General features: G+C 41.7%; 1 protein-coding gene across 4 annotated transcripts in view; it reads left to right on the forward strand.

Annotated features, from left to right (window-relative positions):
* Adgre1 (adhesion G protein-coupled receptor E1) overlaps positions 1–16,516 on the forward strand; it is a 157,290-nt gene that overhangs the window by 93,057 nt on the left and 47,717 nt on the right. For all 4 annotated transcript variants that reach the window (NM_001007557.2, XM_087565697.1, XM_087565696.1 and 1 more), the window contains 1 exon segment: positions 325–502. In NM_001007557.2, the coding sequence (NP_001007558.1) occupies positions 325–502 (178 nt within the window).

Genomic DNA, 16,516 nt, shown 5'->3' on the forward strand with positions numbered 1-16,516 from the left:
GGATTATTTTACTAACAAGAGAGAGGGAGGTGGAGAAAGAAGAACAGGGAAAGGAGAGGGACATGGAGATGAGGATCTTGGGGAGGAGGAAGGACAGGAAGAGGAAGGGGAGAGGAGGAGCAGGATGAGGAGAGGAAACAGAAGGAAGAGGAGGAGGAGGGAGAGGGGCATGGAGAGTAGAAGACTGAGGAGGAAGAGAACTAGGAAGAGAGGAGAGGAGGAAAGGAGGAATAGTGGAGAAGAGGGAGCAGGAGAAGGAACAGGAGAGAGAGGAGGAGTGGAAGTGGTCAAAAAGAACATTAGCAAATGTTTCTTTCCTTGCAGAGTGCAGCTACAAGTGTCTCCCTCATGCTGGAGCAAGCATCGACCTGGTTTGAGTTCAGCAGGGAAGAGACATCTACTCTGGGCACTATCTTGCTGGAGACTGTGGAAAGCACCATGTTGGCTGCTCTTCTGACACCCTCTGGGAATGCCAGTCAGACCATTCGGACGGAGTACTTGGGTAATGCATACCCTTGAGGGAAAGGCTGATTTTCAGGGGTGTCTTATAGTTGTGTTTTCATGGCTGTCCACATACATTCAAAAGCTGTAACCCACAACAAAGAAGGTCTAATATTAGTGACATTTACAATTTATCAATCACTTGGCTAAGATCAGACATGAGACAAAGAGTGTGTTATTAATTCATTCAAATGAACATTTGTGGTTTGTCTATTATATAGTTTAAGATATGATAATTGATTTCTTGTTTAGATATTTCCAGTTTTCCCTGAGGTGATAATTAGATTGTGCCTCTTGGTTTGACATTGGGAAAAGGTTTGTGACTCTACCAGGTCATAGTTCTAGAGTATTTGTCCTTTGCCCTTTTCCTAAGTGACTGAGCATAATTTTTCCCATTAATTAATTTATTTATTCACTTTACATCCTAATTGTACTTCCTGCCTTTCCCCCCATTTCCATCCTTAGAAATCCCTCCCCCATAAACCTCTCCCTTTCTCTTTAGAGAAGGGGAAGCCCCCCTTGGGTACAATCCAGCCCTGGGACATTGAGTCCCATCAGGTACATCCTTTCCTACTGAGGCCCAATCAGGCAATACTGCTAGGGGAAGGGAATCCAATAGTAGGCAACAGAGGCAGGGACAGAGTTTGCTCTAATTGTTAGGGGACCCACATGAAGACAAAGCTGCGTATCTGCTCCAAATGTATAGGGGACCTATGTCCAAACTGCATACTCTTTGTTTGGTGCTCAGTCTCTGAGAACCCCCATGGTCCCAGGTTAGTTTGCTAGGACTGAAGATAAGAAGGACTGAAGCATCCACATTTTGGTCTTCCTTCTTCTTGAGCTTCCTATGGTCTGTGAATTGTTTCTTGTGTATACTGTGCTTTTGGGTTAATATCAACTTATCAGTGAGTGCATACCATGTGTGTTCTTTTGTGATTGGGTTACCTCACAAAGGATATTTTCTAGTTCAATCCATTTGCCTAAGAATTTCAGGAAGTCATTGTTTTAATAGTTGAGAAGTACTCGATTGTGTAGATGTACCACATTTGCTGTATGAATTCCTCTGTTGAAGGGCATCTGGGTTCTTTCTAGCTTCTGGCTATTATAAATAAGGCTGCTATGAACATAGTGGAGCACGTGTCTTTGTTGTATGTAGGGGCATCTTTTGGGTATATGCCCAGGAGAAGTATAGCTGGGTCCTCAGGTAGTGCAATGTCCAATTTTCTGAGTAACCACTAAACTGATTTCGAGAGTGGTTGACAATCCTACCAACAATGGAGGAATGTTCCTTTTTCTACACATCCTTGCCAGCATCTGCTGTCACCTGAGTTTTTGATCTTAGCCATTCTGACTGGTGTGAGGTGGAATCTCAGGGTTGTTTTGATTTGCATTTCTCTGATGACTAAAGATGTTGAACATTTCTTTAGGTGCATCTCATCCATTTGATATTCCACATCTGAGTATTCTTTTTTTTTTATTTTTAGCTCTGTACCCATTTTTTATTAGATATTTTATTTACATTTCTTTCCTTTTTCAGAAAACACACTGTATTTTTATTTTACTTTAACATAACCTTGTGGTAGTATTTCTGTCAGAGATATCAAATTAAATTTGAAAGTCAAATGAAACAAATAGAAATGTAAATAACATGATCTGCTCACTTAAACCTAGACATTAGCTATGATGAATATGAATGAAAACTACAAAGATATCCATATATACTGGAACTTCATTCAGAGGGAAAAATGTGGTATAAAAACTGTTTTCTAAGGAAATAGCTACAAAGAGTGATAAACACTAAAATTGTCAATGAAAACAGTATGGATTTATCTATGTTAAAATGTTTATCTTGCTGAGGATCGGCCTTGCACTGCAGACAATTAAAACAAGTTTCTGCAACTGGAAGATCTACAATTTCTATTTTTAAACATGATTTTTAAGCTTTCTATGCGTTTCTCATTTCTTTCTTTCCATTTCTTATTGGATATTTTTTATTTACATTTCAAATGATATTCCCTTTCCCAGTTGCTTGGACATAAGTCCTCTATCCCATCCCCTCCCCTTCTTTTTTTTTTATGTTTATTAACTTGAGTATTTCTCATTTACATTTTGATTGTTATTCCCTTTCCCCCTTTCCAAGCCAACATCCCCCTAGCCCCTCCCACTCCCATTCTATATGGGTGTTCCTCTCCCCATCCTCCCACCATTACCGCCCTCCCCCAAGCAATCACATTCACTAGGTGTTCAGTCTTGGCAGGAACAAGGGCTTCCCCTTCCACTGGTGCTCTTACTAGGCTATTCATTGCTACCTATGAGGTCAGAGTCCAGGGTCAGTCCATGTATAGTCTTTGGTAGTGGCTTAGTCCCTGGAAGCTCTGGTTGGTTGGCATTGTTGTTCATAAGGGGGCCTGAGCCCCTTCAAGCTCTTCCAGTCTGTTCTCTGATTCCTTCAACGGGGGTCCCGTTCTCAGTTCAGTGGTTTGCTGCTGGCATTAGCCTATGTATTTGCAGTATTCTGGCTGTGTCTCTCAGGAGAGATCTACATCCAGTTCCTGTCGGCCTGCACTCCTTTGCTTCATCCATCTTATCTAGTTTGGTGGCTGTATATGTATGGGCCACATGTGGGGTAGGCTCTGAATGGGTGTTCCTCCTGCCTCTGTTTTAATCTTTGCCTCCCTATTCCCTGCCAAGGGTATTCTTGTTCCCCTTTTAAAGTGAAGCATTCGTATTTTGGTCATCCCTCTTGAGTTTCATCTGTTCTGTGCATCTAAGGCAATTCAAGCATTTGGTCTAATAGCCAGTTATCAATGAGTGCATACCATGTGTGCTTTTCTGTGATTGGGTTACCTCACTCAGGATGATATTTTTCAGTTCCAACTATTTGCCTATGAATTTCATAAAGTCGTTGTTTTTGATAGCAGAGTAATATTCCATTGTGTAGATGTACCACATTTTCTGTATCCATTCCTCTGTTGAAGGGCATCTGGGTTCTTTCCAGCTTCTGGCTATTATAAATAAGGCTGCTATGAACATAGTGGGGCATGTGTCTTTGCTATATGTTGGGGCATCTTTTGGGTATATGCCCAAGAGAGGTATAGCTGGGTCCTCAGGTAGTGGAATGTCCAATTTTCTGAGGAACCTCCAGACTGATTTCCAGAATGGTTGTACCAGTCTGCAATCCCACCAACAATGGAGGAGTGTTCCTCTTTCTCCGCATCCTTGCCAGCATCTGCTGTCACCTGAGTTTTTGATCTTAGCCATTCTCACTGGTATGAGGTGAAATCTCAGGGTTGTTTTGATTTGCATTTCCCTTATGACTAAAGATGTTGAACATTTCTTTAGGTGTTTCTCAGCCATTCGGCATTCCTCAGCTGTGAATTCTTTGTTTAGCTCTGTACTACATTTTTTTTTTTCTTTTTTTCGGAGCTGGGGACCGAACCCAGGGCCTTGAGCTGCACTCCATTTTTTAATAGGGTTATTTGTCTCCCTGTGGTCTAACTTCTTGAGTTCTTTGCATATTTTGGATATAAGCCCTCTATCTGTTGTAGGATTGGTAAAGATCTTTTCCCAATCTGTTGGTTGTCATTTTGTCCTAACAACAGTGTCCTTTGCCTTACAGAAGTTTTGCAGTTTTATGAGATCCCATTTGTTGATTCTTGATCTTAGAGCATAAGCCATTGGTGTTTTGTTCAGGAAATTTTTTCCAGTGCCCATGTATTCGAGATGCTTCCCCACTTTTTCTTCTATTAGTTTGAGAGTATCTGGTTTGATGTGGAGGTCCTTGATCCACTTGGACTTAAGCTTTGTACAGGGTGATAAGCATGGATCGATCTGCATTCTTCTACATGTTGACCTCCAGTTGAACCAGCACCATTTGCAGAAAATGCTATCTTTTTTCCATTGGATGGTTTTGGCTCCTTTGTCAAAAATCAAGTGACCATAGGTGTGTGGGTTCATTTCTGGGTCTTCAATTCTATTCTACTGGTCTATCTGTCTGTCTCTGTACCAATACCATGCAGGTTTTTTTTTTTTTTATTAACTTGAGCATTTCTTATTTACATTTCGAATGTTATTCCCTTTCCCGGTTTCAGGGCAAACATCCCCCTAATCCCTCCCCCTCCCCTTCTTTATGGGTGTTCCCCTCCCCACCCTCCCCCCATTGCCGCCCTCCCCCCAACAATCACATTCAGTCTTAGCAGGACCCAGGGCTTTCACTTACTCTGGTGATCTTACTAAGATATTCATTGCTACCTAGGACGTCAGAGTCCAGGGTCAGTCCATGTATAGTCTTTGGTAGTGGCTTAGTCCCTGGAAGCTCTAGTTGCTTGGCATTGTTGTTCATAAAAGGTCTCGAGCCCCTTCAAGCTCTTCCAGTTCTTTCTCTGATTCCTTCAACGGGGTCCTATTCTCAGTTCAGTGGTTTGCTCCTGGCATTCGCCTCTGTATTTGCTGTATTCTGGCTGTGTCTCTCAGGAGAGATCTACATCCGGCTCCTGTAGGCCTGCACTTCTTTGCTTCATCCATCTTGTCCAATTGGGTGGCTGAATATGTATGGGCCACATGTGGGGCAGGCTCTGCATGGGTGTTCCTTCTGTCTCTGTTTTAATCTTTGCTTCTCTATTCCCTGCCATGGGTATTCTTGTTCCCCTTTTAAAGAAGGAGTGAAGCATTCACATTTTGATCATCTGTCTTGAGTTTCATTTGTACTAGGCATCTAGGGTAATTCAAGCATTTGGGCTAATAGCCACTTTTCAATGAGTGCATACCATGTGTGTTTTTCTGTGATTGGGTTACCTCACTCAGGATGATATTTTTCAGTTCCAACTATTTGCCTATGAATTTCATAAAGTCATTGTTTTTGATAGCTGAGTAATATTCCATTGTGTAGATGTACCACATTTTCTGTATCCATTCCTCTGTTGAAGGGCATCTGGGTTCTTTCCAGCTTCTGGCTATTATAAATAAGTCTGCGATGAACATAGTGGAGCACGTGGCTTTTTTATATGTTGGGGCATCTTTTGGGTATATGCCCAAGAGAGGTATAGCTGGATCCTCAGGTAGTTCAATGTCCAATTTTCTGAAGAACCTCCAGACTGATTTCCAGAATGGTTGTACCAGTCAGCAATGCCACCAACAATGGAGGAGTGTTCCTCTTTCTCCGCATCCTCGCATCCTCGCCAGCATCTGCTGTCACCTGAGTTTTTGATCTTCGGCATTCTCCCTGGTGTGAGGTGAAATCTCAGGGTTGTTTTGATTTGCATTTCCCTTATGACTAAAGATGTTGAACATTTCTTTAGGTGTTTCTCAGCCATTCGGCATTCCTCAGCTGTGAGTTCTTTGTTTAGCTCTGAACTCCATTTTTTTTTTTTATTAACTTGAGTATTTCTTATATACATTTCAAGTGTTATTCCCTTTCCCGGTTTCCGGGCAAACATCCCCCTCCCCCCACCCCTTCCTTATGTGTGTTCCCCTCCCAACCCTCCCCCCATTGCCGCCCTCCCCCCATAGTCTAGTTCACTGGGGGTTCAGTCTTAGCAGGACCCAGGGCTTCCCCTTCCACTGGTGCTCTTACTAGGATATTCATTGCTACCTATGGGGTCAGAGTCCAGGGTCAGTCCATGTATAGTCTTTAGGTAGTGGCTTAGTCCCTGGAAGCTCTGGTTGCTTGACATTGTTGTACTTTTGGGGTCTCGAGCCCCTTCAAGCTCTTCCAGTTCTTTCTCTGATTCCTTCAACGGGGGACCTATTCTCAGTTCAGTGGTTTGCTGCTGGCATTCGCCTCTGTATTTGCTGTATTCTGGCTGTGTCTCTCAGGAGCGATCTACATCCGGCTCCTGTCGGTCTGCACTTCTTTGCTTCATCCATCTTGTCTAATTGGATGGCTGTATATGTATGGGCCACATGTGGGGCAGGCTCTGAATGGGTGTTCCTTCAGTCTCTGTTTTAATCTTTGCCTCTCCCTTCCCTGCCAAGGGTATTCTTTTTCCTCATTTAAAGAAGGAGTGAAGCATTCACATTTTGATCATCCATCTTGAGTTTCGTTTGTTCTAGGGATCTAGGGTAATTCAAGCATTTGGGCTAATAGCCACTATTCAATGAGTGCATACCATGTATGTCTTTCTGTGATTGGGTTAGCTCACTCAGGATGATATTTTCCAGTTCCAACCATTTGCCTATGAATTTCATAAAGTTGTTGTTTTTGATAGCTGAGTAATATTCCATTGTGTAGATGTACCACATTTTCTGTATCCATTCCTCTGTTGAAGGGCATCTGGGTTCTTTCCAGTTTCTGGCTATTATAAATAAGTCTGTGATGAACATAGTGGAGCACGTGTCTCTTTTATATGTTGAGGCATCTTTTGGGTATATGCCCAAGAGTGGTATAGCTGGATCCTCAGGCAGTTCAATGTCCAATTTTCTGAGGAACCTCCAGACTGATTTCCAGAATGGTTTTACCAGTCTGCAATCCCACCAACAATGGAGGAGTTGAACTCCATTTTTTAATAGGGTTATTTGTCTCCCTGCGGTCTAACTTCTTGAGTTCTTTGTATATTTTGGATATAAGTCCTCTATCTGTAAAGATCTTTTCCCAATCTGTTGGTTGCCGTTTTGTCCTAGCCACAGTATCCTTTGCCTTACAGAAGCTTTGCAGTTTTATGAGATTCCATGTGTCGATTCTTGATCTTAGAGCATAAGCCATTGGTGTTTTGTTCAGGAAATTTTTTCCAGTGCCCATGTGTTCGAGATGCTTCCCCACTTTTTCTTCTATTAGTTTGAGTGTATCTGGTTTGATATGGAGGTCCTTGATCCACTTGGACTTAAGCTTTGTATAGGGTTATAAGCATGGATCGATCTGCATTCTTCTACATGTTGACCTCCAGTTGAACCAGCACCATTTGCTGAAAATGCTATCTTTTTTCCATTGGATGGTTTTGGCTCCTTTGTAAAAAATCAGGTGCCCATAGGTGTGTGGGTTCATTTCTGGGTCTTCGATTCTGTTCTATTGGTCTATCTGTCTGTCTCTGTACCAATACCATGCAGTTTTTATCACTATTGCTCTGTAATACTGCTGGAGTTCAGGGATAGTGATTCTCCCTGAAGTCCTTTTATTGTTGAGGATAGTTATAGCTATCCTGGGTTTTTTGTTATTCCAGATGACTTTGCAAGTTGTTCTGTCTAACTCTTTGAAGAATTGGATTGGTATTTTGATGGGGATTACATTGAATCTGTAGATCACTTTTGGTAAAATGGCCATGTTTACTATATTAATCCTGCTAATCCATGAGCATGGGAGATTTTTCCATCTTCTGAGGTCTTCTTCAATTTCTTTATTCAGAGGCTTGAAGTTCTTATAATACAGATCTTTTACTTGCTTGGTAAAAGTCACACTGAGGTATTTTATATTATTTGGGATTATTATGAAGTGTGTGGTTTCCCTAATTTCTTTCTCGGCTTGTTTCTCTTTTGTGTAGAGGAATGCTACCGATTTATTTGAGTTAATTTTATACCCAGCCACTTTGCTGAAGGTTTTTATCAGCTTTAGTAGTTCTCTGGTGGAACTTTTGGGATCACTTAAATATACTATCATATCATCTCCACATAGTGATATTTTGACTTTTTCTCTTCCAATCTGTATCCCCTTGATCTCCTTTTGTTGTCTGATTGCTCTGGCTAGAACTTCAAGAACTGTATTGTATAAGTAGGGAGAGAGTGGGCAGCCTTGGCTAGTCCCTGATTTTAGTGGGATTGCTTCAAGTTTCTCTCAATTAGTTTAATGTTAGTGACTGGTTTGCTGTATATGGCTTTTACTATGCTTAGGTATGGGCCTTGAATTCCTGTTCTTTTCAGGACTTTTATCATGAAGGGGTGTTGAATTCTGTCAAATGCTTTCTCAGCATCTAATGAAATGATCATGTTGTTTTGTTCTTTCAGTTTGTTTATATAATGGATCATGTTGATGGTTTTCCGTATATTAAACCATCCCTGCATGCCTGGGATGAAGCCTACTTGATCATGGTGGATGATTGTTTTGATGTGCTCTTGGATTCGGTTTGCCAGAATTTTATTGAGTATTTTTGCGTTGATAGTCATAAGGGAAATTGGTCTGAAGTTCTCTTTCTTTGTTGGGTCCTTGTGTGGTTTAGGTATAAGAGTAATTGTGGCTTCATAGAAGGAATTCGGTAGTGCTCCATCTGTTTCACTTTTGTGGAATAGTTTGGATAGTATTGGTATGAGGTCTTCTATGAAGGTCTGATAGAATACTGCACTGAAGCTGTCTGGACCTGGGCTCTTTTTGGTTGGGAGACCTTTAATGACTGCTAATTTCATTAGGAATTATGGGGTTGTTTAACTGGTTTATCTGTTCCTGATTTCACTTCGGTACCTGGTATCTGTCTAGGAAATTGTCCATTTCCTGCAGATTTTCAAGTTTTGTTGAATATAGGCTTTTGTATTAGGATCTGATGATTTTTTGAATTTCCTCTGATTCTGTGGTTATGTCTCCCTTTTCATTTCTGATTTTGTTAATTTGGACACACTCTATGTGTCATCTCCTTAGTCTGGCTAAGGTTTTATGTAACTTGTTGATTTTCTCAAAGAATCAACTTTTGGTTCTGTTGATTCTTTGTATGGTCCTTTTTGTTTCTACCTGGTTGAGTTGGTCTCTGAGTTTGTTTATTTCCTGCCTTCTACTCCTCCTGGGTGTATTTGCTTCTTTTTGTTCTAGAGCTTTTACGTGTGCTGTCAAGTTGGTGATATATGCTCTCTCCTGTTTCTTTCTGCAGGCACTCAGAGCTATGAGTTTTCCTCTTAGCATGGCTTTCATTGTGTCTCATAAGTTTGGATATGTTGTATCTTCATTTTTATTAAGTTCTAAGAAGTTTTCAGTTTCTTTCCTTATTTCTTCCTTGACCAATTTATCATTGAGTAGAGCATTGTTCAACTTCCATGTATATGTGGGTGTTCTTCCCTTGTTGTTGAAGACCAGCTTTAGCCCATGGTGGTCTGATAGGATGCATGGCATTTTTTTATCTTTCTGTATCTATTGAGTCCTGTTTTATGACCAATTATATGGTCAATTTTGGAGAAAGTACCATTAGGTGTTGAGAAGAAGGTATATCCTTTTGTTTTAGGATAGAATGTTCTATAAATATCTGTTAAGTCCATTTCGTTCATGACTTCTCTTAGTTTGTGTACGTCTCTGTTTAATTTCTGTTTCCATGACCTGTCCATTGATGAGAATGGGGTGTTGAAATCTCCTACTATTATTGTGTGAGGTGCAATGTGTGTTTTGAGCTTTAGTAAGGTTTCTTTTATGTATGTAGGTGCCCTTGTATTTGGAGCATAGTTATTTAGGACTGAGAGTTCATCTTGGTGGATTTTTCCTTTGATGAATATGAAGTGTCCTTCCTCATCTTTTTTGATGACTTTTTGTAGAAAATCGATTTTTTTCCATATTAGAATGGCTACTCTAGCTTGCTTCTTCAGACCATTTGCTTGGAAAGTTGTTTTCCAGCCTTCCACTCTGAGGTAGTGTCTGTCTTTGTCTCTGATGTGTGTTTCTTGTAGGCAGCAGAATGCAGGGTCCTCATTGCATATCCAGTTTGTTAATCTGTGTCTTTTTATTGGGTAGTTGAGTCCATTGATGTTGAGAGATATTATGTAATAGTGTTTGTTGCTTCCTTTTATATTCGTATTTAGATGTGAGATTATGTCTGTGTGCTTTTCTTGTCTTTGTTTTTTTGCCAAGACTATTAGTTTCTTGCTTTTTCTAGGGTGTAGCTTGCCTCCTTATGTTGGGCTTTACCATTTATTATCCTTTGTAGTGCTGGATTTGTAAAACGATATTGTGTAAATTTGGTTTTGTCATGGAATACCTTGGTTTCTCCATCTATGTTAATTGAGAGTTTTGCTGGATACAGTAACCTGAGCTGGCATGTGTGTTCTCTTAGGGTCTGTATGACATCTGTCCAGGATCTTCTGGCTTTCATAGTCTCTGACGAGAAGTCTGGTGTGATTCTGATAGGTCTGCCTTTATATGTTACTTGACTTTTTCCCTTACTGCTTTTAATATTCTTTCTGTGTTTTGTGCATTTATTGTTTTGACTATTAGTGACAGGAGGAGTTTATTTTCTGGTCCAATCTACTTGGAGTTCTGTAGGCTTCTTGTATGTTTATGGGCATTTCTTTCTTTAGGTTAGGGAAGTTTTCTTCTATTATTTTTTGAAGATATATACTGGTCCTTTGATCTGGGATTCTTCACTTCCTTCTTTACCTCTTATCCCTAGGTTTGATCTTCTCATTGAATCCTGGATTTCCTGTATGTTTTTGACCAGTAGCTTTTTCCGTTTTAAATTATCTTTGACAGTTGTGTCAATGATTTCTGTGGAATCTTCTGCTCCTGAGATTCTCTCTTCTATCTCTTTTATTTGTTGTTGATGCTTGCATCTAGGACTCCTTGTGTCTTCCTTTAGTTTTCTATATCCAGGGTTGTCTCCCTTTGTGGTTTCTTTTTTGCTTCTATTTCCATTTTTAATTCCTTTACCTGTTTGATTGTGTTTTCCTGGAATTCTTCAAGGGATTTTTGTGATTTCTCTCTGTAGGCTTCTACTTTTTTATTTATGTTTTCCTGTGTTTTCTAAGGGAGTTCTTTATGTCTTTCTTGAAGTCCTCCCTCATCATGATCAAATGTGATTTTAAATCTAGGTCTTGCTTTTCTGGTGTGTTTGAATATTCAGTGTTTGCTTTGGTGGGAGAATTGGACTCCGGCGATGCCATGTAGTCTTGGTTTCTGTTGCTTGGCTTCCTGTGCTTGCCTCTCACCTTGAGGTTGTCTCTGGTGTTACCTTTTCCTGCCAACTGTGACAGTGGCTAAGCCATGCTATAGGCCTTGTGTCAGGAATGCTGTAGACCTGTTTTCCTGTTTTCTTTCAGCCAGTTATGGGAACAGAGTGTTCTGCTTTCAGGCGTGTAGTCTTTCCTGTCTACTGGTCTTCAGCTGTTCCTGTGGGCATGTGTCCTGAGTCCACCAGGCAGGTCGCTTGGAGCAGAAAAGTTGGTCTTACCTGTAGTCCTGAGGCTCAACCTCCTCCTAGTGGGCTCCTTTTGAGCTCTTCGTGCAGGTAGCAACCAGAAAGGACTGTTCTGCCTTTTCCAGGGCCTCCCATGCACGGGGTCCCAGATGGCATTAGGTGTTTTCCTCTGGAGTCAGAAATGTGGGCAGAGTGTAGTCTCTTCTACCTTCCCAGGCGTGTCTGTGCCTCTGAAGTTTTAGCTCTCCCTCCCACAGGATTTGGGTGTAGGGAGCTTTTGACAGGGCCCCTTCAGGTCAGGGAGGTGTCTGGACTGCAGGGGACCTGCTGCTTGAGTGTCCCTATCTCCCTGTTCCCAGAGGCCCTATACAGTTTCCTTTGGGCCAGGGATGTGGGCAAGGGTGGGCAATATTGGTGGTCTCTCCTGCTCTGCAGCCTCAGGAATGCCTGCCTGTCATGGCGGGTTTGGGAGCAGGGCTCTCTTCTATCTCTTTTATTCTGTTTGTGATGCTTGCATCTATGACTCCTAATCACTTTCCTAGGTTTTCTATCTCCAGGGTTGTCTCCCTTTGTGCTTTCTTTATTGTTTCTATTTCCATTTTAAATCCTGGACAGTTTTTTTCAATTCCTTTATCTGTTTGTTTGTTTTTTCCTGTAATTCTATAAGGGATTTTTGTGTCTCCTCTTTAAGGGCTTCTACTTGTTTACTTGTGTTGTCTTGTATTTCTTTAAGGGAGTTATTTATGTCCTTCTTAATGTTCTCCATCCTCATCATAAAATGTGATTTAAAATCTAAATCTTGCTTTTCCGGTGGGTTTGAATATTCAGTATTTGCTTTGGTAGGAGAACTGGCCTCTGATGATGCAGAGTAGTCTTGGTTTTTGTTGCTTAGTTTCCTGCACTTGCCTCTTGACATCAGGTTGTCTTTGGTATTAGCTTGTCTTGATGTTTCTGACAGTGATTTGAACTTCCTGTAGGCCTGTGTGTTAGCACTTCTGTTTTCCTGTTTTCTTTCAGCCAGTCTGGGAACAGAGTGCTCTGCTCTCAGGTGTATAGCTGCTCCTGGTGACTGTCTTTCAGCTCTAGGCACAGGCAGGAACCAGGAGGTTCCTGCCCTTGAATGCTCCTAGGTCCCTGCGCCCAGGGGGCACAGATGGCACTAGGAGATTCCCTCTTGGTTCTGGAATGTGGGCAGAAGGTAGTCTCCTCTGATTTCTCAGGAGTGTCCACCCTTCTGAGGGTACAGCTCTCTCCCTCGTGGGATTTGGGTGCAGGGAACTGTTTGACTGGTTCAGTTCAATTCTGGATTCAGACTGAAACGACAGGTACCTGCTGCTGACTGCTCCTATATTCCTGTGTCCAGAGGCACTATGCAGTTTCCTCTTGGGTCATGGATATGGACAAAGGTGGGCAGAAGTGGTAGTCTGTCTTGCGGTCTCAGGATGATCTGCACTTCTGGGTGTTCAACTCTCTCCTCCACGGATTTAGGAGCCTGTGTTTTCTTTATTGTATCTATTTTCCTTTTCAGTTCTTGGACACTTTTATTTATCCTTCACCTGTTTGATTGCATTTTCTTGTAGTTCTTTAAATTTATTTGCTTTCTTTTTTAATATCTCCCCATAGTTTACTATATTTTTGCATAGTATTAAGGGATTTTTCCATACATACTGTAAAGGGCTCTCTCATTTTTTTTTTTTGGTTCTTTTTTTTTTCTGAGCTGGGGACCGAACCCAGGGCCTTGTGCTTCCTAGGTAAGCGCTCTACCACTGAGCTAAATCCCCAGCCCCGCTCTCTCATTTTTTAAGACTGAATTTAATATCCTCTTTTTGTGCTTTGGTGTCATTAGGATATCCAGAGTTTGTTATAGAAAGATAGCTGGTCTTTGGTGATGTCTTATTGCCCTAGTCTTTTGATTATGTTTTCTTAGCTGCAGGCATCTGGTTTCCCTGGTATTGGCTGGATGATTCTGATGGCATTAGGACTTCTCAGGAAGGTGGTTTGGGGGCTGTGGACCAGACAGTGGAGGTCAGTGTACCTGAATTTGCAGTCTGTGTCATTGGCAGACCCTACTCTGCAGGCTGTGTCTTTGGCAGACCCTATTCTGTAGGCTGCATCCCAGTCAAATCCAAAATGGATTGCCAGTGGCTCCTACGCTGCAGGATGTGTCTTAGGTGAATTGGCTGGGATGGCAGACAGATATGACTCTGCAGGCTGTCCACAGTGGACTAACTGTGATAGTGAGAGGATCCGAGTAGAATGGGATTGGTCAAGGCAGGGTTCTAAGATGGTTAGTTTTGGGAACCTCAAAGACTTCCACAGGGAGGCAGGACAATCTTGGGCTCTGTCATGTTTCTTCTTGATCAAGGAGTAAGCCCACAGCTAGGCAATGGAGTTCAGTGGACCAAGTGCCACTCACCTCTGTAGGTTGTCTCAAGCAGATCAACTGGAATGGTGGACAGATCTGACTAGGATGGGTAGTTGGACAGCATTCTAAACTGGTTAGTTTTGGGGCCCCTGAAGGTTTCCACAGGGAGGCAGGGTGCTCTTGGGGTTCTGCAAAACTTTTCTAGACAGAATAGCATGCCCAGAACTAGACAAAATAGACAAAATTGAGAAATACATGCTATTTTACTGCAGAAAGTCTTGGAGCAGTTTGTTACTGCAGCATGGATCCTTTCCTGACTCATACATGCTGAGCACTTCGGGATATTGGGTGCCACCATTGATCTTTGTATGTAATTCCCACTCCAGTTAATAGCTCTTGTATCCATTAATCCCACAAACACCAGAGATATTTTCTAATTGCTGCTCTGACCAAGCCTGACCAAGGCATAAGAATGTATACAGCATTTTATCAGCTTTGGGAATTTAGGAATCTGATGCATGTGATACAGACATAATGTTATCAGGAAAAATCCCACAAATGAAGAAAATTAAGGAGAACAAAGTTATTTTATGTAGTATGATCTAAATAGTAGGGACTATTATCAGGGCAGTGTGGCGGTAAATTGTGATTGCGTTGAAAGATACCTGGGAGACTGGTGAAGCATACTTCTTGATGTATCTGTCAGGGGATCTCCAGAGATATCTTGGTTTGTGGACAGTGATGGATGGGGAAGGTTGCCTTTTAGCAAAGGTGGGGCTGCATAGCAGATGACAGAACCCACTGGGTCAGACAAGAGACGGAAGAATCAACTTCTTCCATCAATGTAGGCCTACTTTCTCCCTCTCTTCCTTTGCTTCATGGATGCCATGATGGATGGAGCCCTCTGAAGCCAATGTTTCCTGTTGTAAGCTGTTTCTCTCAGATATTTGTCACATGACTAATACAGGATTGTATCTTAGGGATGGCAACAACATACATGCAGGAAGTGTATTTTATTCATCTCAAAATGTAGCCTCTGTTTGCCTGAAACTCACTGTGAAGACCAGGCTGGCCTCAAACTCATTGAGATCTTCCTGCTTCAGCCTCCTGCATGCTGCAATTTAAGACACAAGCCACCACACCAAGCAAGAAGAGGGCTGTCCAATGTAGCTGATGAGTATAAGGAACAGTGACAAGGCCAGCATTACTAAAGTAGAATTTTAAATGACAGTTATTTTTTTTCATTTTTTATTGGATTTTTTAAATCTATACTTCAAATATTATCCCTCTTCCTGGTTGTGAAATAAAAATTCTATAAAGGAAACAGCCACAGAGAAAGAGTGAGAGGGTGCTGAAGGTTTTGTTGAAGTGAGATGTCAGGGTAAGCACTAGAGAACATGGGGGCAGGAATGGTGTTTGACTCACTTTGACAACAGTATTGACTTCTGGCACCGCTGTGTGTCAGTCAGCATTTTGTTACTGTAACAAATTCTTGAGACAAATAAACTCTTCAAATGGAAAGGTTTGATTATGACACTTACTTTCAGAGGTTTCAACCATGGTTGCTTGGGATCCACTGCTTTCTGTCTGTGGAGACACAGTACCTTATACTAGGAGCATGCATTGAAGAGGGATCTAGCCTCATGGTTATAGAGGATAGTGAGAATGTGTTCAAGAGCAATAGCCCCTCAAAAGGTTCCACCAATGACCCAACTTTGTCCCAGATTCACATCTTAAAATTTCTACCACTTATCACTGGTGTCACAAGTGGGTAACCAAACATTCAATACAATGATTCTTAGGGGATATTCTATATTCAAGCTGTAGAAATTGACTTCAATTCTATTGCTTTCAGATGCGTGCCCTTAAAATGTGAAAGCCCATCTCTCTTTCTCCCTTTCCCTCTCTCCGTGTCCTGTCTCTCTCCTCCTTTCTCCTTTCTCCCTCTCTTATCTCTCTCCTGTTCCTTTCTTCCTCGCTCTTTTCCTATTCTATCTTTGTATTCATTTACATTGAGGTATAAATGCATATATGTGCATGCATATGGAGACCAGAAGACATGCTAGGCTTTAATTTCTCCCGGGTGCCATTCACTTGTTTCTTTGTAGCAGGGCCTCTCCATGCCCTGAAATATGCTCTGTGGCTTAAGATGTCCAATAAGGCCCAGAAGTGGAATTGCAATTGTGTATCACCATTCCTAAATTTGTCATATATGTGTATTCTGGGAATGGAAACCAGGTCTCCACGCTTCAAGGTGAGCACGTTGCCTGGTGAGCTATGGTTCTAGATGGAAAATCTCACTTCCGAATCTACAGATAGGATTCTTACTGTTTTGTGATAATGTCTGTATATTAGTGAATTGTCCTGTGTAAGATCACTGAGGTGCCAGCTCAGAGGTGGGACTCTTCACTTCAGCCACAAACATGATTGTTTTAGAGTGCCTCCAGGACCCCTTTGTCTAGGGGTGGGCTGGTCCCCCAGCCCTGTGAGGAGAAAGGAGAATTAAAAAGAAACAGCCAGAGAGTAGAAGACTATACCTTGGGAACAGTTATGCCTACTGTGAAAATATTATTTCTTAAATAGGGCTAGAAGGTGAAGCATTCCCAGGCACGTTCCAAGT

The sequence above is a fragment of the Rattus norvegicus genome, chromosome 9, assembly GCF_021556685.1.
Source record: "Rattus norvegicus strain SHRSP/BbbUtx chromosome 9, alternate assembly SHRSP_T2T, whole genome shotgun sequence".
Classification (NCBI taxonomy): Eukaryota; Metazoa; Chordata; class Mammalia; order Rodentia; family Muridae; genus Rattus; species Rattus norvegicus.